This window comes from Zonotrichia leucophrys, chromosome 10, assembly GCF_028769735.1.
Source record: "Zonotrichia leucophrys gambelii isolate GWCS_2022_RI chromosome 10, RI_Zleu_2.0, whole genome shotgun sequence".
NCBI classification, from domain to species: domain Eukaryota; kingdom Metazoa; phylum Chordata; class Aves; order Passeriformes; family Passerellidae; genus Zonotrichia; species Zonotrichia leucophrys.
Genome location: NC_088180.1, coordinates 8446030 through 8471152, shown reverse-complemented (window position 1 = coordinate 8471152; position 25123 = coordinate 8446030). Strand labels below are relative to the sequence as shown.

The 25123-nt window shown below is 41.0% G+C and overlaps 1 protein-coding gene across 4 annotated transcripts in view; it reads right to left on the bottom strand.

Moving 5' to 3' along the window:
- The window catches only part of MYO5A (myosin VA), a 97051-nt gene that overhangs the window by 4158 nt on the left and 67770 nt on the right, over positions 1-25123 (bottom strand). The window contains exons 21-39 of one of the 4 annotated variants that reach the window (XM_064722689.1): positions 24830-25069; positions 24087-24335; positions 22875-22968; positions 22032-22180; positions 20828-20941; positions 18619-18765; positions 17830-17883; positions 16307-16534; positions 15248-15268; positions 13639-13739; positions 10961-11159; positions 7383-7476; positions 6161-6307; positions 5621-5775; positions 4347-4436; positions 3500-3650; positions 2380-2662; positions 1429-1603; positions 25-105 (exon numbers count right to left, since the gene is read on the bottom strand). In XM_064722689.1, coding sequence (XP_064578759.1) covers positions 25-105; positions 1429-1603; positions 2380-2662; positions 3500-3650; positions 4347-4436; positions 5621-5775; positions 6161-6307; positions 7383-7476; positions 10961-11159; positions 13639-13739; positions 15248-15268; positions 16307-16534; positions 17830-17883; positions 18619-18765; positions 20828-20941; positions 22032-22180; positions 22875-22968; positions 24087-24335; positions 24830-25069 — 2772 coding nt within the window. The remainder of the gene's footprint in view (positions 1-24; positions 106-1428; positions 1604-2379; positions 2663-3499; positions 3651-4346; positions 4437-5620; positions 5776-6160; positions 6308-7382; positions 7477-10960; positions 11160-13638; positions 13740-15247; positions 15269-16306; positions 16535-17829; positions 17884-18618; positions 18766-20827; positions 20942-22031; positions 22181-22874; positions 22969-24086; positions 24336-24829; positions 25070-25123) is intronic. The other 3 variants (XM_064722690.1, XM_064722691.1, XM_064722692.1) reach the window with 3 other exon arrangements.

The window sequence follows — 25123 nt, the reverse complement described above, 5'->3', positions numbered from 1 at the left end:
TTTTTGATGAAAAGACAGACATACCTGTATTGTACGTATAAATGACACCAAGACTCTCTCTTCAAACTCATTAACTGGAGTATACAAATTCAGGACTTTTACAATCTGTGAAGAAGAACAATCACTTTCAGGTTCATGCTACTGATCAATCAACAGATGCATCTGTGATTACTAATAATATAATTTTAAAATTAGCTATTTAAAAAAAAGAAAGTTATTTTCAAGTATCTGTTATTTTTCTGCTTTATTCATTAATGCAGAATTCCATCACCCTGCTCAATGCAAAGTTAAATGACTGCCTCCTTCAGAACATATGCTCTTTGGAGGTAGAAACCCAAAATTTCTACATATGTGATGAAAATACCAAATGATGGGAAAATCACATGAGAAGTAACTGATTGTGTTCCTACCACCCCCAAAACCATGATGTATTTCTCACCCTAATTTTTACCCTGTAGTCATGACCTCCTGCAGTCTTACAACGTCTCTGTTTTTCAAGAGAGCGAGCTATTTCTCTAAAAACAGGGCTAAAATCACCAAAGAAAAGAATTACATAACAAAGACCTTAAATAATAAAATGGGTGAAAAATCTATTAAAAATCTGTTTTTTACTATTTCCTCTACTAAAAACTCAAAACATTTTGTTAAAAAGTTAAAACACAGCACATGGAATTCTAACTTCTTATTCAGCAGAAAACTAAGTGATTTTGCAGTAATTTGAATTTATAAACCAAAATTTTTAATATTTTGATGCATATTATATGCTTTATTAATGCAACTGCTAGTGCTGACACAACAGTGAAAGAAATAGGGAAAATTCTTCCTTTTCCTAGTGAGAACTGTTCAGTAAGCATCAAAGATGCTTGGGTCCATTTATTCCTGGTCAAGCACTATGCAAATTCAGCATGGTTTGAAAAAGAAGTGCAACGTATCTGTACAAAATCTGAGCTTTCATAAATAGGAGTCTGTTTACTGAGACCCACTTGGTCCAGCCTTTGAGGCTAATGGGTACAGTAACCTCACACTCTTGTTTGCAGACTCACAGACAACAGCTCTGCTTGAATTGTCCATCAGCTTGGCTGGATACCAACCCTGATGGCAGGAAGATCAATTCCTGCTGCCCTAGGCAGAGCTGTCTGGAGAACAGAGATGTCTTTCAATGAAGATTTTCTCTAAAGATTTCCAAAAACAGAGACTGTACAGCACTGCACCCTGCACAATCTATTGAGCTTCCTCTCATTTGTTCAAAACTTATCTCAAACATCAGACTCAAAAGGGTCTGGTCCTTTTCTCACCCCTCCAACTTGATCTGTTTTAGCAAAACAGAATAAGAAACCCCCAATTCATGTGTGACAGTGGTGCTGGCAGAGATAGCAAACACCAACAGAGCAGAGAGCTGCTCAGGACAGACAATGAGCATTTGCTCACCTGGGCAGTGGTCAGTGCATTGCACATTGAACATATGGCTTCTGCATCTTCATCGGTTTTCTTTTTTACTTGCAACAACTGTGCAGCCTGGATGAGGGGTTCCAGGGTTTCCTTAGCCCCACTGTTCATCAAATTTTTATCACGTAGCCATTCCTCCAGTTGACTCACATTGTATCTGTACAAAGAGGTAAGAACATCAAGAACATTAATGCTTGATTAGAGATAAATGTAAATCATGTGCAATCTCTCTTTCCCAGTGCTGCTTCTCTGTCCTTATATGTGTTTTGTTATTTTGTCTTCACACTGTTTTCTTCCAATTAAGGCAGGGACTTTGACTTTCATAACAGTTAGAAACTATGGTCAAAGATTTCCACTAGTCTTTCCCATTTGTTTCTGTTCCTATTAATTGCATGAAAGTGACAAGAAGAAAGGCAAATGACATTTTGTCCATGTTAAAGTACAGTGAGGCTTTGGGACCTAACTTGAGGGAGTAGATTTCCTGACATATGCCAGTAAAATCCATTGAACAAATGATGTTCAATGCAGGAGATGATTCAGATGGCTTTACTTGAGGATGCAGCAAACAAAGAGGTATCCACTGCACCACCAGTATACAAAAAAAGCAGAAAGTATGTTTGCTATTCTTCTCTAAAAGCTGAGGAAGCAATTACCAACATTTCACCTAGAGCTCTGATTCCCACTTGATAATGAAACACTTTTAGGCTTGCTTCTACCACATTTCCTTGAACATCAGGTAGGATTTGGTCAAAGTCAACTAAGCTGTTTTTAACCAAATTTCACCAAATAAGTTTAACACCATCTGCACCTCTTTGCAGGTGGAAAAATAGATATTCCAGATATCTGCAGCTCCACCAAAATGATATTCAGCAACGTCAAGAGCTCAATAAGCTTTCCATTAGTGCACTGAAGAGAACTGATAAGCTGTCCCACCTTATCTGCATCCCTTTGCTCCAGGAGCACATGTCCTTGCGCAGGAGGAGGTTGTTGAGTGTTACAGCCCCAATGATGTAGAACATCTGCTTGACCACCTGTTTGATGAGCTCAGGGTCCATGCCATGCTGGCACATGACTGAGTGGAAGGAGTTGAGCTGCCTGATGATGGAGTCCAAGGTGTAGGTGCCCTCGTCAGCAATGCTGGACGTTCTCTTGCGCAGCCCCGTGGGCTTCACCCCTGACACGCCCTGGATGGTCTCGTGCTCCAGCATTCCTGAAACTGCATTTGGTTGGCACCATTATTGCAATGGCTGAAAACTGCTCATACACAAGGATATTGGGCAAGACAGCAAAGCAGAGAGAGCAGGCTGGGCATTCTGCTAGCCACAGTTTACCATGATTTCCAGAAATTGTGTCCCACTATGTTTGGCAAACTCTAAGCTCACAAGGTTTTGACACAGATTCCAGCATGTGTGTTTAAAACGACAGCCTGAATCTAGCTCAGGAAAGTACTTTTTTTCTCCTGGGGTCATATGAGCAGTGGAGTCAGCAAACTGAGAGCTGCTCCATTCTTTTAAATGTTGTGATTGCAAAGGATCATGAAAATTTCTGTGGGAATACTGTCTGAACAGAAAATGTAAAGTATTCTTAATGGGGAAAAAAAAAACCTCTCTCTGAATGTTAGCTTTATTACTGCTTGTGATTTAACTCCTCACTGCTCTCAATAACAACAACTAAACATTTTTCCCATATTAATTTCAATTAAGAGTTCCCATGTAAATAAAGCCTAATTTTTCCATGGGTTATTTCCCAACAGACAGGGTGACAAAGATCAGATTGTCCTGCCAGCTTCTTCCTGCAAATGCCTGATTTATGCCAAGCATGCATAAGGTATACCAATTTATTCTGGCATTGCCAGAAGAACCAGTCACAGTTTAGGTTTTCCTCCAATCCAACCTGTCCAGAATAGTCCTTGTCATCTCTGAACAGAGCATCACAAGAACTACTAATGAAACTCTACTGTTTAGGAAGAAATACAAGATACACCTTCTACCACCATCACAATTTTCATTTTGGTACTATGTTATGAATTTTAAGGAATTCAACTTTGCCTTACCAATCATTGGTTGCAGAATATTTTCCAACACTCGGACAAGTTGTTGGTAGATCTGAATAGCCAAGTCACTCAGAACTTGTCTGTATTCAGCTAAATCAAAATTAGTGAGGCAGTGTTCATTTTGACGAGGTGTATTATGCTTCATAAACCCCTGCATTCATAAAATAACATAAATTAATGCTTCAGTAGAGCACAAAAATATTACACAAATCCAGTATTTGCATTTTCTTTCATGCAACTGACAAATAATACCTTAAGTCACAGCCCCTCAAAATTTTAGTTTGGAGCTTTGATTGAGGCCAATGCTAGGATTTGCTTTTCAAGTATCATGCCCACCACATCTGCTTCCTTAACTCAAAATTTCAGGTCTGTGACACAGGAACAACTCTGCCAGCTTTCTGGCAGGCAAGACTCCCTCCCACTCCAGCATGGGCATTTTCACATGGCCAGCTATGGCCAAAAGGCCAATTAAGCTCAAAAGAGGAATTGGGCATATCACAGCCTCCGAACATCAACTGGCCTACTAAAGGCTAAAAGGCCTAGCATGGCCTTTTTGATAGGGAGTGCAGTGAATCATTGCTAAAAACCATAACGGTAGCTGCCAGATCCTCTGCTTAATCTGAGCTGGCCCTTTTGGGAACCCAATAGACTCTGGGTCCCAGCCTGCAATAAAGGGAGGCTGGTTCAAATCTTATATCCCTGTGCTTTCCACTGATGCTGTCACCATCATTCCAAAAGTTCTAGCCATTTTAAGAGCCTATGACTAGATCTTTTGTACAAGATTTGTGAAAGAGCAGTGCTGGCAACTCTGGAGAGCAAGAGAAACCAGGATAAGAGCACTGCTTACCTCTTCTCCACTGTACTGCTTCAAACAGTGCAAAAACCGGCAGGTGTTCGACAGCCAGAAGGACACTGTTTCAAAGTCATCTCCTCTTTTCTGAAGATAAAAACAAACACACTTCAGCAAAGACTGGCAGGAGAAATAAAATAGAATGCAACATACACAATTAAATGCTTAAAATACATTTTCTAGTAGATTCTCATTCTGATGTTTTGCAAAACTTTGTGTATTGCAGTAATGTATCAGGAAAGCAAGAGATTTGGCAAAGTGTCATTTAGCACCCTCCTTCTTTTCCTTAGTATTTTTCACGAATTATTTCCTCCACAGGGATGATCCTTCCGTGTGTTACAGACCCCTCCTAATTGCTCTGGGCAGAAATCAAAGGGCAATGTGACTGTATTCCCAAAATACCCAATGACTCTTGTGAAGAGCCCAGTGAGGAAGACTGGAATGATACACAGCCAGCAGGAGAAGCAGGGAACAATTCAGTTTTCATGAATGCCAGTTACATCACAACAACTTTGGCAGCCTGAAATGGAAAATGAAACAAAACAACAAATCCCTCTCACCACAGAACACAGGATCCAATATATGCTGAGTAGCTCTAGAGCTCCACAGTGCGCACTTCTTACACTTAAAAATGTTCAAAAATTCCTATGGACATCTAAGCTCCTGCAGGATTGTTTACCAAGTATTTTTTCAAAACTTGTTGTTTGATTAAAGGCTTGGCTTTTGACAGATGTCTCTCATTTAAAAAATAAAAAAAACATGTAAGCGTAAAACGTATTCATGTCTTAATAATGCCTTCAAGATACACCTGGGCTGAACTCTCCCAGCCAGCTCTTGAAAAGACTTTGGGCAATAACATATTATCATCAGTGTAATCTGTAGGTGAAGCAAATGAGGAATCTGTTAACCAAAACTGCAAATGAAACTGTTTATTTAAGTGCTCTGGAGAAGATTAAACAAAGACTCACTCTGCAAACTCTCACTACATCCAAAACTTTATGGGCTGAGCTTCAGAGGAGGGAGACTATTCAAAACAAAAAGAAGGTAGTTCTTTTTCCATTAATTCAATGCATCTCTGCTACTATAGGGATAAAATGCCAGCAATGTAATTTGCTATTTTTTTAACACAACTCTTGGCACTTCAGTGACAGTTCACTGATGACAAACCCAGAGCCAATTCATTGAAAGCCTTTTTCCTCATTCTCCTAACAAAAAACCAAAAGCAAATTTTAAATTAACATTTTTTTTCTTAACTAAGCAGACTAACTAACCTTTAAGACTTTTTTGATGCCATTGATAGTGGAAGTCAGCAAGGACCGCACTTTCTGGTCATCATTGAGGTAATCTGCATGGCGCACACACATGAACAAAATGTATGCTGGGAGTCCTGGAATCAGGTTCACAGCTACCCCACGTGGTTTCAGCTCTTGGGAAAAACAAACACACATTGTCTTGTTGAGTGTCAAGTCATTGCAAGATGTTATATGAGGTAATTACAACCTCCCCAGTTAACAGCATATACATGTATAAATATATATATGTATTTTGCCAGTGAAAACTCAGAGCAAAACTAAGGGCCACTTTCTTGGTAAAAGAACAGAATAAGAAAATGTAAGTGCCTGGTTAAAATATGCAGGCATGTTAATATGTACTATACTCATCAGGAAAGATAATTAGATTACAATACACATTTAGAAACCATCAAAACCAAAATAAGCCATTCATTTCCTAATGCAAATTCTGGGTTCTCATCATTCATTTTTCCAGAGTGTATGGAAGCAGAGAAGACAACAAATGAGAAAGATGCTTACCTAAAATAAGATTCTTGACAAGTTTTTGCTCATCCTCCTTCTTGTATTCCAGCATCCCTTGGAAGTCCTTTTCCTTCCGTGGAATGTTAACTGGACGAATAGGCTCATCAATGATTTGTCCAGGTGATATGTTCTCCATCTGGCCCACTTCAGAAAGGGAATGGAAAGAAATATTACATTTTCCAGTGAAACCAATACATGCCAGAGACATTTCTGTAACATTCCTTAGGAAAGTCCTGGCTCCAGCAGGACAGGGAAGAGAATATTAAGAGCAAAACAGAGAAAACTCATTGCTTGAGAAAAAAGTGTTTTAGTAAGAGAAGGAAAAGGGGCTGGGGGGCAGGAAGCAGAGCAGAGGCAATCACCCATGACAAAACCCCACCCTGAGGGAACTGATGTCCAGCCAACCTCAAACAGCAGCTGCCTTGTGTGCAAAATCCCCTCCTGTGGTCCCTGACATTAGGAGGTGCAGTATATGGAATATTCCTTTGGCCAGCCCGGGTCAGAGCTGTCCTGGCTGTGTGCCCTTGTGCCCTCCCACCTCAGCCTACTGAGGGGACAGAATGGGGAAAAAGGAAACCTTGACTCTGTCCAGCTCTGCTCAGCAGTAGCCAAAACACCAGTGTGTTCCCAGCAGTGTTATAGCCTCAAATCCAAACCACAGCATCACACAGGCTGCTGTGGTGAAAGTTAACTCCATCCCAGTCAGACCTACTGCATCTTTCTAAGTTAATCAGGCAATAAACACAAACCAAACTATATTTTCAGGAGCATTTTCCCCACTCTGTATTATGTATGAACATTACTGTGATCTTGTTAAGAGAAGTAACTGACCAATATTGTAAGATTTGTTTAAAAAAATATGTAGTTGGAGTAACTAACCTTCACATTCAAAGGAAAACTGGGTAACTAATTTTTGCCTGGTTCATATTTACTACTGCTTTTCTCTTGGCAAAACCAGATACTGTCTTTGAGTTCACAAACACTGCAGGAAACCTTCCTTTACGTTTGAATACTTTCTGCCTTCAGAGAAACATCAATCTCCTTTTCTCATCTTCTAAAGGTTCATAAAGGAACACACAGAGGTCTGAGCATTCATCCTGTTTCTGCAATCAACAGAGGCTAAAGCTACTGAAGACCTCACAAGTGTTAAAACAGATGGGTATGATGACAACCAGATCACAAAGTAAACCAAAATCTTTCTCTCAAAATAAAAAAGTACCTTCGAGTTCACCAATCTTCTTAGCAAACACTTTCAGCTGCTTCTTTAACTTGCGAACAGTTTTGTCCTGCTTTTCCAGCTGCTCCATTAAATCCTGTGAATTCAAATAAGGGAAGGATTAAGATATGGGGACAGCCCTGGAGTGTGTGACAGAGACAAGAAGAGTGCTGCCACAGAGTTACAAGGCAGTGAGGAAAGCTGAACAGAAGTGCCATCCTCTGGCCGAGGGTTGCAAGCTGGTACACTGCCTACAACACAAGCCAAATATTGCAAATATTATTAAGTTATATGCAGCATGAGAAAGGCAAAGCTCAAAGGCAGGTAGATTCTGCAGACACTCAGAATGAGGTCAGTTCATACAGCAGAAGATATTTTGCTGCAAACCCATCTCCCTCATGCTTCCTCCCTGCTCTTCCAAATGCCTCACAGAAATTATTTTCTTTATTATTAAACAGCTATCCTGTATTTCTGCATAATTTATTCCTGTCTTTAAGGCTGACTCCTTATTCAGACCTATCCATGTTATCAGAGGATGACAGAGGTTCCTAGAAAGACCATAATTTGCACTCAGATGTATCAAATCAAACATCAAACACTATTTCTTGCTGTCATCACATTTCCTTACACTGAAACTGGTTTCTTACACTTTTTTATTCTGTACCTCAATAAATCTAGCATCTAAAGGTCTTATTCTTTTAATAAACTCTATTTGTCCTTCAAAGGAACACTCCCCAGAAACCTATCTTTGAATAGTTCTGTGACATATCTGTTGTAGTACATTAATAAAATAATCATGTAATTAAAAAAGGGAAAGTCATTCTAAAGAAAGCAAAACCTCAAGCTCAAACAACCTGAAAATCATTCCATGTTAAGTGTTGGAAAGCAGCTTAAAAGAAAAATCTCCTAAGCAGGAGGATTATTCTTGGCACTGGTAGGAACATAAGGGATTGTGAACTCCCTGCATCAAAAACATCCTCTGGGAAACTACACCTCTTCTGAAGTACTGAAATATTTTAGTGCAGCATGGGCACAAACCTTAATCACGTAGTAAAAGAGTTTACAAGCTGATACAATGCACTTGAGCAATCAGACATTAGGCCTGTTGACAACAGAATCAGGGCCGTGCTTCACATCCAAAGCACTGCTCAGTTTCACAACAGAAATCCTATCAATAACACTACACACTTGTTGTCACATAAATCAATTTCTCCTGAAACTAACATAAAAGATACATTTGAGTTCAACAGACTGTTTTCAATGTATCAGAGATGGGATGTGATTTCAGAGCAACCTCTATGTGAGGACGAATAAAGTTTTTTCTATGGTTCCTCTAAACAGATTTAACAGATTTCACGTCTCATTAAGATCTGGAAACTCATAAATTATATTCTTGCAAGCTCACATATGGTACTGTCTTTAATTACTGTGAAAATATCACCAATGTAATTCTTCATATTTTGCATTTCTGAAAAATATTAAAATAAGAATAAATTGAATCTATGACTAGATTGCTGACATTCATATTCACCTTGGTAAGGACCTGTATGATCAGTCCTCTACTTTTCTGAACTGAATCTAAATGCATCAAAGTTTCACAATAAAGAGTAGTTTTGCAAATTGAACATCTTTTACATCATGCACCTCTTCTCCAGGGCAGTATTAAGTAGTATTCAAAAAGAAACTGCTTTGCTCACAGCGCAAGGCTCGTATTAGTAACAAAACTGTGCATCAAAAAGAAACACAGATTACACAAAGGACACTCAGACTAACAAAAAAAGCAGTGAAGGAAGTAATTGGCATTGTGAAGCTCTCTGCAGGGGGATTTCCTCTGAAAGGGAGAAAGGAGACAGCCTGCTTTTCATTAGTGCTTCAGAAACAGCGACCAAGACAACAGAAAACAGGGTTCACGTGAGCTACATACAATCATCCTCTTGTAAAGGGAAATCCGGTACAACTGATACTTCTTGGGATCATCTGCATACAACTCCTCATAAAACTGCAAAAATAGGGACAGGATTGGTTTCCTCCCTCCCTCTGAGACACTGAAACTTCAGTGAGCACTGTGCAGATTAAATCAGAATACAACGAGATCAGAATCTCCTGCTTTTAGGTATCCAGGCCTTAGTTGTGCTCATGCCAGCACCTCTCAGAGAGAAGCTGATGGAGGTGAGTTGCAGAACAGTCAGGTCTTTTAAAAATGGGCCATACTAGGACTGTGAAAGCATGGAATAAAACCTTTGTGAGAACAGGGACAGGACATTTCTTATGCTAATCAAGATGGGATTGCAGTGAACACTACAGTTCTAACATGGCATCTGGAAAGCTGCAAATTGTTTCCACTCCAGGGCTCAGAGTGGAACTGAAACATACACTTGGCTTGGAGTGGACTTGCAATACTCAAACATCTGACATGAAATACTGAGGAACGAGTCTGTATTTAACAAACAAAATTACATTCTGTGTATTTGAAAACAAAGAGAACTCTTTTGGGATATAATTACATGACTGTGTGTTGTCTTGAGAACACAATGATGAGTAGGTCTCTGGGGAGAAAAATGGCTAAAAATTGTAACATATGACACAGCAGCAGGAGGGAGCTGCTGAGACAAACATTCACCATCCACCTTTGTGACAGACTGTGGCTGCTGAGGCAAACTTACACTTTTAGCCAGTTCTCCAACATGGATCAGCTGAATTATCTGATACTTTGCTCAAAATCTTTGGTATTAAGACAAGACCCCAACAGTGATAACTGTTGTCATGTACATTAGCAGGGAACCCTACACCTTGGCTTGTTTGGAGGGAACAATGACACTCACAGCCAGGATTTTTCTGGCTGAAGTAGCTTGCTTCCCTTTACCAATAACAAGCCAAACATATGCCAACACTGGTCTCTTTGGAAGATTTCCCCAGAAATGAAGTAGCCCACATAGGATGATCATACTCCTTTGTGGAAGAAGGCAGAGAGTTTTGCCCAATCCTTCCTTCACACAAAAATGTTGTGCAGCACACATGGAATACCAGCTACTAGCTAAGTGACTTCTAGCCAAGTTTCTTTTTATGGGACTATTTCTTTTTTCAAAACATACTGAATGCTGGAGCTTGTAAAATGGTGGATTATCTGTGTAGCTTCAGGCAGGGAAGAGAGAAATTGAAAGAAATTACATTAAATAATTAAAGAATTACATCTGAGTTTTTCAATGAAACAAACTAACATATTTCAGGAGAAACACCTCTCCCTGGCATTATTAGTTTTTATGACTTCCCTGGATATCAACATTCTATTTAGTCACGACTAAAGTCACCAGTTGGAAGCTGGGATCCACAAGCTTCAAACAATCCCAGTTGGAAGCTGGGATCCACAAGCTTCCTCCATGCTGCAAACTTCAAACCAATCTCCCTAAATATTATTACTTCAAGAGCTGATCTCCCATTAGCTTGCACTCAAGAAAACCACCACCCTTGTGCAATTTTCCTGCAGGAAGCTGCCATGTGAAGGATGACAAGGTGCCAGAGGTGTGTCAGGTGTGTCAGGAGTGTGAGTGCCCCTGCCTGCTCCTGCAGCCCCGTTCCCTTACCAGGTTCTCGTTGGTGAGCCGGGTGATCTCGTGCTGCAGGCTGGCCTCGATGCGCGCCTCGGGCGGCAGCTGCAGGTTCTGGGCCAGCAGCTGCTGCTGCCTGTTGTTCTCCTCCTTCAGGCTCTGGATCTCACCCCGCAGAGACTCCAGCTCGTTCTCGTGGCTCTTCCTCTGAGACTGAAGCTGAGACTCCAGCAGCCTGAGGAGGGTGAGCAACAGTCGGTGTGAGCAACCCAAAGTTACATGCCCGGCTCTCAGAGGGAGTGTAAAGCTTTAGCTGCTGCTCAGGAACAATTAGCCATGGCTTGCAAAGGAAAATGAAAAAGGCAGAGTACTCTTTAAACCCTTTAGTATGCCTTCTAATTAAATTAAGCTGGCAAGATCAAAAAGTGAAGAGGGAGAAGCTAATTGTGACACTGCTCTGCATTTCCTTCGATTGAACACGGACTGTACAGGGTGCCACTGTGGCAATAAAAGTGAAGCTAAGCCTTCTCAGATTGACTGAAGGGGTTTAAAGAGGTTTTACCTCTAAACAAATCAAATAATCCTAGATGAAGATGACACTATGTTCATTTAAGTTAGCACCTTGCAATATTACCAACAGAAAACATTTTTAGTTAACTTTTTCAGCCAGAAATAATTTAATTGCAAATGCTCGTGGATAATCTTTATGTTTGCATTAAACCCAACATTTTTCAGAGAGTTGTCCTTAATGCACAGAAGGTCAACAACAGAATCAGACTCAGGACTGAAATCCAGGAGCTTTATTCCTCACCACTAACTCATTCTTTCCCCTTGGGCACATCACATCTCAGGTTTTTCTCACTGTGAAGTGAGGATAACACGTACCAGCCTCCTGCCAGGCAGGGCCGGAGATCCACTCCTGCTTGCAAGGCACTGTCCAAGGGCTCTGACTCATAATTTTGTACACACACAGGAAATGACAATACTAGTGACTACCAGTGTTCAATTAGACAATATTTCAGGGTTTAAATATGCATAAGGCAGGAACACTTATTAGTAACTAGACTGATGAAGCACACAAGGGCAAACAGTCATTCACCTGCAATGCTCTGCCATTTAATATAAAGCTTCTTGTCTCTACAGTGCCAGGACAAGAGGCAAGAGGCACAAAGCAAACCAATCCCATCCTGTCTGCAGAACACTTGCTCTAGGTTAGATCTTCACAGGGTTACACAACATGTTAGGGGCAGAATGTGTTAGCACCAGAAAAGGAAAGACTTTAGTTATAGCAGTCGTGGCAAACCACCACTTTGTGTAGTCACTGCTACACTGAAGCACACCAGCAGGGCTGTGCAGTGAATCAGCTGTCAGGGCAGGACTAGGGAGCGCTTTGGAAGTCAGGGACACTGATGAGCACACAGAGCCAGAGCACCCCATGACCAGCACAGCCCTTGCAGAGACCACAGTGGTCCCACTGGGGCTCCAACAGCACCATGAGCAAATAAAGATTACTTCTCTTTCGTGGTTGTTTTGTGACTTACATTTTGAATCTGGCATGGAGAGATATGGGAGAAGAATGTTTAATTTACTGACCTTGAGACACAAGGAGAGTAAGATCCATTTCAGTTTGAAATTTAAGAGTACACTGATGCTACTTAAACAGTAGTTTACTAATTACTAAAATGATTGTACTTCTTTAGGCTGAAAAACTGTAAGGAACATCAGTTTTGAAACCTGGTGTAAAGGCACACAAATAGCACGTGTGTAAGTATGGTGTAAAGGCACACATGGCTACAAATACTTTCCAACTGTGGAGCTTCTGGTATTTTACAGTCTACTTTTGTGCAAATACTCTTATAAATTATGTGTTGGCTGTTGTGCCATCTTAAACTTTTTAAATTATAAAATCTGACAAGTAGAAAACCTCGGGGACTAGGTTTGAGGAAACTCCTTAATTTCTATAATTTGTGTTGAATTTTTTTCCTAGCTGTTAAAGCAATAGAAGTACTGTAGCTAAAGCAAACCCATAGCAAGGGGCACAGTTAGCTAGAAAAGAAGATGCAAATGAAGGAAAAAAAAACCATTCTGAGAAGTCTGGTAACCTGTTGGCTTGTTTTAACCCTTCATAAGCCAGCCAAAGTTCTCCGTCCTCATTCAGCATATGATAGTCCTGGGGAGATTGCCTTTCAAGAAACGTGTTTAAAAAAATACAAGAGATATATGTGATGGTGATGAGGTGACATGGCAAGGACATTACACACTATATTACAGTTACCATAAAAGAGAAACAAAAAACAAAACTAAAATTAGCAAATGACTTTTCTTGTTTATGTGTTTTTCTTCTTCATGATGCAATTCAGCTCTCAGTGACAGCCCAGCTGGTTACAGCATTCTGTGCTGTTACAATAAACACATTGCCACAGACTATTGTGACCACTGAGCTCCAGAGGGCGACAAACCAGCCTGGGGAATGGCACCATGTCAGGCCATGCAGCAATTAGAGGCTAAGATGGAAATCCAGAAAGCTTGACTTTACATTTCCCCATTATTTCCAAATCCTTTCAAATACTACACACAATTTTACTAACAAAATCAAACTACAACCCCAGCTATGAGTGTTCTCTAGACATACATGGATGAACTGACTGAACACAATATACACGGTGTGTCAAAGCAGACCCCAAGTGATCACAAAATAAAGAAAGAACTTGTACCTGTTTGTTTCCTTCAGTCCAATATATGCCTGTGCTATTTCTCCTTTGTCTTTCATCTTCTGCACATCCTCCAAGAGGATTGTGGCATCTGTCATTGTATGCTGGAAAAAAAAAATCCCAGTAAATTTAACAACACAAGTGCTCCTTGAATCCATGTTTTCTTCATGTGGAACACCAATCCTTGAGTAGCCACATTAAATAAGTGTGGGTACCTGAGCAAGAGGTTGGTCCATAATTTCTATGTCCATTTGGTTTATCTTTTAAAATAAATGCATACAAAATGGTCAACTGTTGGTCTGTCTAGTAAGTGGGTACATCTGTTAATCTCTTTCCATTTGTTCATCACATAAAAGGAACAAAATAAATTTCACAGAATGTTGAATTTGCATTTTATTCAAATTACCAGGAACAGCTGCTAATACTAAAACTGAAGCAGCAGTTTTGCCAGCTTAATTCTATTAACATTTCTTAAACATAGCATTACATGGAATCTTTCAAAGCTCAAAAATAAGAACTATTTCTCACTCATGTATTTTAAATACTCTGTCAAAGCAGAAAAGAATTGTCAAGAGCTTGAGAGTTTCTAATTTAGAGAGCATCATGGTACCATTTTGTTTCAGTTTTGGATGTTTATTATGGCACTTTTGCTTTTCCTTCAGTAAAACCTGAAATACTTAATAGATGTTTACAGTCACCTTGGCCAGTCTGATCTGAGTCACTGCCATGGAGTACCACAGGACTTTAATGAACATAAGAGATGGAATTCTGACTTTCTGACTTTCAAAACAAGCAGATGCTGTTTTCATGAGCACAATTGTGAAAAGTATTTACAGTAATTGTGGATAAATGATGGAGCCTAGATCTCTATGTCTAGTATGATTTGTGTTATCCAATATGAAAAACAATAAAATATGTAAGCTCCTCAAAGAATTATTCCCAACATCTTTATGAGACCTTTGAGGTCTTTCTACTATTAATTTACTCCAGAGTAAAACTGCTGTATCTCACCTGCCAATCTATCAAGGTTTAGTAGTCTGAACATCTATAATTTAGTGTCAGTTCAGTTTCTTATACTCTTACATGTATACAACTTCATTTTCTAATCAAACACTCAGCAATTCCCATCCAGTTATCTAGAGATGACAATGTAAGCCCACAATGTTTGCTGCTTGCTGAGGACAGCAAACACTCCAAAGTAAGGTCCTTCTTCATACCATAGACATTTAATTTGTTGTGAAATACAAGGGCTTTGCAAGTTAACAGAGGCACCTGGTTCCCAGATCACTGTCCTTACCCCTCAAAGATACTCAGCAAGAAACATGATGGAGCTGACCAGACCAATTCCTACATCCTTCCTTTCATATTCAGGTTGTCATAAACCAACTGTTAAATCTGCTTGTTTTGAATTAACTTGTTTCCCTGTTTGGCAAAGCATGAAGATGGGGATGCAGAGGTCACAGAATTAATGGAAAAGTCATTCAATAATTTCAAGGTAAAATGCAAGAACATGTAGGTTACTTAAGAGGCAGGGAAATGACAGCTCAATATTGTTGAGGGTTATTTTAACATTTCGTAATTCTGGTTTGTAACTGTAGGAGAAAATGTGTACCTTATCCTCCTGGCAATCAAATTGGTAGGCAAGAAAGAAGAGAAACAAAACATTAAAAAAAATCTGTCTGTGCTGCAGCTGCCCAACCTAAAAAGCAGAAGCTATCTGCAAACTGGCTGCTGGCCATCCCACAGGTCACCTTCCTATTTCCCTCATACTCACAGCCACTGTAAAACCAACCCTTGCATCCCACCACTGCTGAGAATGTTATTGAAAGATTTACTAAGTAGTTTTTTACAATGTTCTAAATACTACACAAAAATGTGTTCTGTTTTCTTTGCAGTCAATCATTTAAAACAAGACTTACGCATCATCTTCATGCACCACAGACTCCCAGCTTACTTAGGACAAATATAGACATAACAGCAAAGGAAAGATGACATATCTGTTCATTCCTTGCTGCAGTTATGAAACACAGGATAGCTCAGTTCAGTGGAAATTACTAGTTCCTTGATTTACATGATACCTTTCCAGGTTGAATGATTCTTATTTGCAAAGCTATTACTTCCCTAACTGTGTCATCAGAGCTTTTTAGGTGATGATTTCAGTGGTTGTAATCTACTCTTCTTTAAATAAAAGCATGTAGCACCTATCAAGCAATAATATGGAATTTACACATCTTCAGAGGTCATCTTTACAAAATGTTACTGACTAGCAACCATACAGATGTAGAACAAACTGCTCCTTTTGCTCAACTATTAATTGAAAGGAATTCCCTGAGAATTCCTTTCAATTTTCCAGTCCAAAGGCACTAGAGAAATTATACAGCCCTCAGTGAGAATTATTTGTGCACTGTTAAAGGAGTCTGAGGGGATCAGACCTTTGGTACAGCCTGTACATGTTCACCTGAGAGCTGGTAGAGAAATCCCAGACTGATTGATTAATACAAGCTCCTAATTCAGACTGCTGTGATTTGTGCACTAATAATGGACCAACAGATTACACTTAGGAAGGTTTTCCAACCCACACTACTTTCTTCTGCCACTTCAAGCAGGCTGTTAATAAATAAAGCACGTTAATGACGCAGTGTAACTCTCCTACCTGCTGAGTGTGACTTACCTTGGGCTGAATCGCCTCTTTCTGGCTCACAAGCTGCGACCTCAGGATGAGAACTTCTTCCTTGCGTACTTCCAGCTCCTCACTGACCGAGGTCAGCTGGTCCAGGAGGACTCTGTATGCTGGGGCACCAGGAGCAGTCACCTCTGGAGCTCGTGTCTCTGTCAGGGCCTTCTGCAGCTCATTCAACTCGTTCTTCAGTTTCTTATTCTCAGATTCAAGCTCTTGACGCTGCAAGAAACAAGGACAGTTCTGTCACCCGGCAGCACTGCAACACGTCTGTAACCCACAGGTACAAAACCATGGACAGAAATGATAAAAATTACGTGCAGCTGCAAGAAATCCATCAATCTCCCCTGTATCCCTGGCCCCTTGACTGTGGCCAATAGTGGCTGGGAGGATTTCACTAACAGGACTAACCTTTTGTCTGAAATGCAAAACCAGAGACTCAGTCTCTGTGGTCAGGATGACCCCGAGGTGTTGGGAAGTCTCTTTTTCCCAGCCCCGGGATCAAAGGAGGAGTCAGGATTCCTCGGCTCTGGTTTTCAAGGCTGTTTAGTCTCTGTTATCTAGAACATTCTTTCTCTGATCTGCTGAGGTCTGTCTAGCAAGTCGGTCTGTGGCACACTGACCGCCCTTGGGGTGGTGTTATCTTTTTATACTACAAACTACGTGTACTTTATTTACAATAACTTTCCAATACCTATCGCCTATGTTAGACAGTGAGTTTCTACTCTAAACCAATCCAAAAGTGCCACCATGACACAGAAGATGGAGGCTAGGAAGAAGAAAGAAGAAGGACAAGGCACGCCCAAATCCCTCCATCTTGGCTTCTGAACCCCCATCCTAAAAACCCCAAAGTTTTCCTTTTGCACCCTGTGACACACTAACTATCATTCTACTTAAGCTCTCGTGGCTTGTAAATCTTCACATAAAGCTGGTAATTTTCTCCATGGGTTAAAATCAAAGTCACAGGTGTCTTTGGCTTTGTGCCAGGGGCTCGAGCCCTCCAGGGCATCCAGAGGGATGTCCTGGGTTCCCACACCAGAGCACACTCACATGAATCAGACAGATTTGATGGCAAACAGAATTGTCAAGCTTTTTCTCCTCTTAAGGGAAAAAAAATGTTCACAACAAATAGTCAGCAGGCTAAGAAAATTCTGCATCACAATTAGGAAATATTTTTAGTTTTAGTGGTCTAAGATAGGCAGTAATTTAAATAATATTTTTGAAAAAGAGACCTACATTTATCACTGTATTTTTGCTCAAATTATAGCTGTACTAAGTGTTTTAACAGAGAACTCCCCCTGGCTTAGGGGATCTTTTTGTTTTGCACCCCAGCCACACATTCTACACCTCAAAAAGAGCAGTCCTACAATGAAATGACTGCTGGGGAATATTTGTTCTAATTTCTCCAGCTACTATTTGGAAACAGGAGGGCTGATGTAATTTTCTATGCCTGCACATACTATTGGTGGCAAGAGTACTACTAGAAAAAAAGCCAGAAATCTCTGTTTTAGAATTACCTTGAGTGACTCATATTCCAACTCTGCACCTCTTATGGGAGGCCTTTCTTCCTCCTATGAATGAATACAAACAAGTGTGAAAACTCAAAATCCTTCACTGAGGTAGGAAAACAAAAGAGAACTCAATTATTTTCCTTCAAAACAGTAAAACATTCTGGTACAGCTAACTGCTGTAGTTTGAATATTGGCATTGTCTCCTTTACTTCTGCATTTATGACACATAATTGGTTAATATTAATAAAATCACATACTGTCACTGGCAATGAAACAGAGCAGGATGAACCCCAGTATGCTAAAGAAATTCACTGGTAGAAATGTAACAAGAAACAATTGCCAAAACTGATTTCATAAATTTTCTAAGAACTTCTAAGGGACCAAATCAGGAGAATTTACACTACAATCAGCTAAGGTGTCTAAGCCCAGGGCATTGGCTATGCATCCTGGTTGAAACATTTCTTCTTCTGCCTAAAATGAACAATTACCCATTCTCCCCATCAGTAAAGTCAATTTCCTTATGGCTATTCCTTATTAAAAACAGTCTTTCAGTCTTTTTTTTAAGCAAAGTCCCAAGCACTTTTTGTTTTGTCTTCCATTAGAGGATCTCAAGGACCTTGGAAAACAAAACAACCAGTCCCTAGAACTAAGCACCGGTACGAAACTCCTCATTAAAAAAAGCAAGTGCTAGAGGAAGATAAAGATTTAGAGAAAGCCAGTCAGCATTCACAGAGCTACTGATTCACAAGAAGGGACACAGTGGTGTCAGCATTTGATCAGCTGCAAGGAGCCCACCTTAGCTTTGGCACGGAGAGCCTGCTCCTCCTTTCTGTCCAGTTCATCCTGCAGGGACTGCTTTTCCTGCTCCAGTTCTGAAACCCGTTTCTGCAGCTTGAGGAACAGAGACATGTCCAGCGCTGCTTTTTTCTCACTAGGCTCCTGCTTCAGAAACAACAGAGGCAAGTCAAGAACCATTCCCCTGGCACAGCACAAGGAAGCACAACGGTGAGTAAAGATGGGAAACAGACTGGGAAAGAGAGGAACACAGAGATGTTACTTGATTCTGAGCATTGACTATCTAAAATATTTCATCTGCTATCAAATACTATTTTAAAAAGGATTTACTAGTAGAAAATGTTTCTAAGCCTAAAGCCTAGCAAAAGAAAGCACTAGGCACTACCTAGCAGACAGGAGGTCTATAACTAAGCATACCTTATAGTCTTACTTGTTTGAAGGGGGGAAAGTAGAAAAAAGAAAAAGTTTATGGTTAGACTCACCTGGAAACAACTCTAAATAATGGCTTTTTTGTGTGTTGGTTTAGTTTTCAATGATTTCTTTAGTAAGTTCTTCAGCTAAAGAGAAATCTCCCTGGCAATTTGAAGGTTAATTTAGCGGGATGTGACACAAAAAATTGGTAACGGGAAATATATTTTATGCCTTTTTGCTTTTATTGTGCTAATTATACAGCCTGTTCTGAGCCTAATTCATCAGCTTCTTCACTATTCTCTAGGCAAGGACCAATGTTTGCAATCTGAAGATGCATTAGAAATTGTCCATCAGCCTTTTTGTGCTTTATGTACTGAGAAGATCAAAGTATTTACCATGAACTGTACCATAAAATTTTAAAGCCTATAAAAGGAACTAGAAAATTAATATAAATGACTGTAGCAGACAAGCAAGCACAGCCATTTCCACCTCATCTCCTTTTAGTGTTGAGGGGAAGAGTCATAAACCACATCAACAGCTCAGGCAAATGGAAAGAGACTTTTGAATTTTCTGGCTTTACTTGTTTGCCTTGAGGTGGGCCTGATTTTTTAATGTGGTTTTGTATAATTAATCTATATTGTTAGTTTAGAGTTGGAACTGGAGAATGCTGAGGGGTTAAACAAAAGAGTGCTGCATTTGTTCACACTCTTGTGTGAGTTCATTTCCTCATTCATATTCTAAAACCCAAAGCTGGCTCTGGAACAGCAATTCAGCAAATCTATCAGCCAAAGGAAAAGCTGGCATTTGGCTCATATGTGACATTCCATCTCATGTAGTTGCACTGTCCTCCTCCTGACTACCCTTGAATGTAGGAGCATCATCCTGAAACCATTATGCAAGGTGAGAAACATAAGTGGGAGGGCAAACGATGACAGAGTGCACAGAGAGGCTGTGCCAGCCCCAGTGCGTCAGGATATCTGCATCCAGAGCAGAAAATCATTCTCTGTGGAGGCTTTCCAAAGCAGCCCTGACAGCCTGTCAAAAGCTGCCCTGCAGATCCCTAACCCAGGCAGAGGGCACACAGGGTGTGCTCTGTGTTTGCAGCCTCACTGTGATGGGATGGGCTGGAAGGGAGAGTTATCTTGGAAACTATTAGCAATGGCTTGGAGTTGCACCACAAATTATTTATGGTTATTACTCATTAGCTGAATCAAGTCATCTTTCTGGACATTTTTGAACATCTTCCTGATCATTTTTCCAAACACTCTGGGATTTGTATTGCTGCATATGCAAGCAAACTCCCATTCTGTGAGTTTGATTCCTCTCTATGTAATACAGAAAACCTGATCCAACATGAGTTTCTGATCCCCAACAGGAAGCTCACTCCATGTAGCTACTAAGGATGCAGCTTGCCATTTTAAATCATTGACTATAAAGCAGGCAGGCTCCTCAGGAAGTCTCACTGGCTCTCTGAATTCCTACTTTGGCCTGAATAAGCGATTGTGCTTACAAACACTGACAACCAAATGTTTCACAGATGTAAATCAGCTGGATCACCAAGTATCTACTTTGTGCTTATTGTAATACAAGAAAAATTCAAAGCATATTTTGACAGTCTTTTTACACAGAATCATAACTAAGGAATAAGTGCTCTCTAAAAGGAAATGGAGAAAGTTGGATTAAAGCATTAGATATCTCAGTATAAGCATATGGTTGTCGAAGCACTTATGAAAAAAAAAAGAAAGGAATGAGTTCAACCACGTATCAGTGAAAAGTTGTGGGGGATTTTCAACATTACCTCCATCCTGAGTGGTAAATCTTCTGCTTCTGTGATCTCAGAGCTGAAAGTGTATTCAGATTCATTGCTACTGTGAGTTGAGTCCGTTCTTTTGTGCCCAGGCTTGGGGATGCTCTGAAGCGCAAGTGGAACAAATCAGTACCAGTACATGGCCTTCCCTGCCACTGTCTCTTCACAACCACAGCTTAGAATATTTGGTGTTATGTCATAGTTATCAAAATTAGTAAGAAAATATTTTTTACTCTGGTCTCTCCAAAGACCTAAAAGCCTGTGAGATACAGTTAGCACTCAGCTCCATGGAGACAGGCCAAGGAGTGCTGCAGAAAGCAGAACCGAGCAAGGATGCAGCACTTTGTGGGAAAGAAACATTCAGATTACAGGAAGCACAGGCAGCTTTTTACTTTTTAACGTCCTAGACATTCTATTGAAGAATACTTTATATTCCTGCCACACAGAACATTCCCAGGACTACTTAAAATTTATCACTGGATGAAGATGGCTCAAACAACCCCAGCAGATGTGAAGAACTTGAGGGCAAAATAAGGGTGGACAGCACAAGTAATACCACCAAGAAAGTCACAGCAGAAATTCAGCCTTCTTCACATATGTGACAATTTTGTTGTTTCGATCAACAACAAATTTTAAATGTATTTGTTTTGGCTGAGCTAATGAAAATAAACAGGATTTAAAAGGACAAATTCTCCTTTCAAGTACAGGTCAACACATCAGCTGACAACACCAACTTATCCCATTAGTGTCACAGACATATTTTCTGAAAAATGCTTTTGCTAGGATTTTTCTCCTGAGAAGCTGAGAAGACTCAGAACAGAAATGTAAACAATAACTATCTGATGGCTGTGGAATGTGGTCTGGAGATGGTTTACCAACAGGGGCATCTTTGATTGGTGTCTTGTGGCTGTTTTTAATTAATGACCAATTCACAGGTCCAGCTGTGTCATGGCTGTGAGCAGTCACAAGATTTTATTATTCATTCCTTTCTTTGCTAGCCTTCTAATGCCTCCTTGCTCTTTCTTTAGTGGAGTTTTAGTATATAATTTTCTTTTAATATATGTCATAAAATAATAAATCAGCCTTCTGACACATGGAGTCAAGATTCTCATCTCTTCCCTTGCTGGGGCTGCCTACAAATCCCCCACCCTAGAGTCTGCCTGCACACAGGTGTGAACAGCTGTGGAGCACTCACCACCATGAGGTTCATCTCATCCTTGAGGTCATCGTAGCGCTCCTCCAGGCGGCTGAACTCATTGAGCAGGTTCTGGTACCGCAGCCGCTCGTCGTTCAGATCCAGCTCCAGCTGCTTCGTCTCCTCCACCAGCTTCCTCTCCATCGACTCTGCCCCACACAGAGGGATCCCAAGTGAGAATTCCAGCCCTTCCCACCATGCAGGGCACCCAGGCAGGAGGTACAGGCCTGTGTCTGCACCAGAGGCACAGCCTGCCATTGGAAGCTGCTGTTTGTGCTTCTCTGGGCAAACATTCAGCCAAAAATATGAAGGGCCAAAGCATTATTGTGGCAAGCACAGAAGAGCTCACTCAGCCAAGTTAGTTATTCTGCTAATATATTCTATAGATGATTTCAGGAGGAAGGAAGAAGGAGCACTAGCTCATTGCTGTGCTATGTAAAAGCAAAATGTGAGGTGCTTTACACCTCAAGCATCCTGATCCTCCTCATCACAGCTCCCTTCATCACAGCCCTCACATCTAGAGTTAAGCTTTCTTGGCTGCTGCCTACACAGTCACAGCAGCCAGAAAAGTCATAGTGGATAAACTGAATTAAATATCAGAGCTGCCTTTTAAAAATTGAAGTGCTTTGGAACAGTCAGCCCCCCTAAAAAAGACCCTGAACCCTTAGGATTTTGTGGAAATTTAAATGGTAAAGAATTCTCATGTTTGCAAGTTCTTAAAAAAAAGAAATGAATGCACAAAAAGGAATGTAAACTAAGGCAAATTAGCCCAATCCATGCAGTAGAGTGTTACTTTACCAGGTAGCATGAAGTAGAGAACCTGAATAAGAGAACAGAGCCAACCTGTTATTTCCTTGGCCTGGTCATGGATGCGGCGGTTCAGCTCCTCCTTTTCTGTTTTCAGTAACGAGTTCTGCTCTTTCAGCTCTGACACCAGCTACAGAGATAATAAAATATTTGACTGAGAATGCAGTTCATCTTTCATCAGTAGCTCTAAAAACAGTGGCATCTTTGCTGTAACAAAAGTTCAAATACTTAAACTGTTCTTCACAAAGTGGAACTGGTAAACTAAGTTGTATCTTCATTTCCAAATCACATTTCTTAAATATGCACCACTGTTGACTCCTCTGTATGTTCTGAACCCCATTTCTAATCAGATGCTAAAATTGTCCTGATGCACTGATGTCCTGAAGCACTCCACAGTGCAATGTATTTTTCAGTAAAGTCCCAAAGATGTAAATGGCTCATTAAAACAGAAATATTCATAAATAGTAAAACATTTGGTAGTTCTATGGTAAATTCCATTGCATTGGGTAACACCAAAATTTAACATCTTGCCTGTGCCCTAAAGCTGTGTCGCTTAACCTGTGTTCAGGTTTGCCAGGTACTCATTTGTCTCTGATTATGGTTACCATGCATTCACTTTGCCTTATCTATTAATATTTTCTCTTATGCTTATCTGATATTGAACCTTGTCACTGCAGCATCACATCATGATGGATTGGCTCTTCCAATACTCAAACTTGCACCACTATCAGCAAGTACTCCTGACAGAAATCAGCCTGTTTGATATGCTTGTGGTTAGCAAAGAAAAGGGGTTAGCTGAAACCTGTTGAACTAGACTGTGCACATGTGTTGAATAGGCTGGCTGTCTACATTAGGCAGGATATAGCAGCACCTTTGAATACTGAATGTGGGACAGATTTCTGCTATCAATGTGATAGATAGAATGATACCTGCCTCTCTAGGCAGGTAAAATGAATGAATTCACTACCTCTAAGTCAGAAAGCTCAAGGATTTGGCTTTGCAAATTCTTTCAGTATCAAAATCTGAATAGCTTGGATACATATATTTACATACAATATACGGATTTAGCTGGATTTAGCATATATCTCTACCACAGGTGTAGCCATTTAGACACCAAGCCTATTTAGGATTGTACAGCTATAAAAATACAATAAAAACACCAGCCACGCAAGTGAAAAAAAATCAAGCCTGGGCAAGACCTGAGTGGCCACTTCAAATCCTCTCATGCATCTGGGACCCCATACATGCCTGCTCAGTCTCATGTTTGTATTTGTCTGCGCGCTCCTCAATGCTCTTCTTCTCGGCCTGCGTGTGGTGCAGCTCCGTGCGGAGCTTGGCGATCTCCTCCTGCAGGCTGAGCACGCGGCTCGTGGCGCTCCGGGCCTCCTCCTCGCTCAGCCGCAGCCTCTCCACGTCCCCGCGCAGCTTCTCCGTCTCCGTCGTGTACGTCACCTCCAGGGCGGTCATCTTCTCCAGCAGGGACTTGTACTCTTTGTTCTGTGCAAAACACCACGCAGGCAGAGCAGCTGTTAGAGAGGTTCTGGTTCGAGGGAGCCTTTTCCTTCCCTACACAATACACCCAGACGTGGGAGCACAGGAGCAGCTTCCCCATTTCAAAAAGGTTTTGCAGAATTGCTTAACGAGGTGACAGAGCAGTCCAGTCTCTAAGCCTGCACATCCTAAACTAAAATCAGATGAAGAGCCCACATACAGACAGGATCACCCCACCTTCCCCCGACACAGAGCAACTGACGTGCTTCAAACGCAGCACTGGCGTTAAGCGAGTGGGAGTTTTTCTCAGTTCTGCTGAGAGGAACAAGTGGATGTTTGACTGCTCCAGTTCTGCTGTGGCCTCCCCTTCTATCACAGTTCTCCATCAGAAAAGAAAACTGAGCCCTTACAATGAAAATTCAGTGCACTCTGTGAATGCCCACAGCGCTGAGAAAGCTAACCACGACTGACACGTTTTCCAGGAGGCCGGGAGCTTTTACCTGCTCATCGATTTTCCGCTGCAGCTGCATGATCTTGTTCTCCAGGCCAATGTGGAGCTTCTTGTAGCGCTCCACGGAGCGGGCCTCTATCTTGAGCTTCTTGAGCTCCCTCTTGGCCATCATGCGGCGGTAGCAGCACTGCAGGTAGACGATGGCGCGCAGCGTGCGGCGGTAGCGCCGCCGCGCCAGCCAGCCCCGCACGTGCTTCTGGATGACCACGGACTTGTGCTCCCGCAGCATCTGCGGGGGAAAACACACGGGAAACACGGGGTGAGAGCTGCAAACTGCACCTCT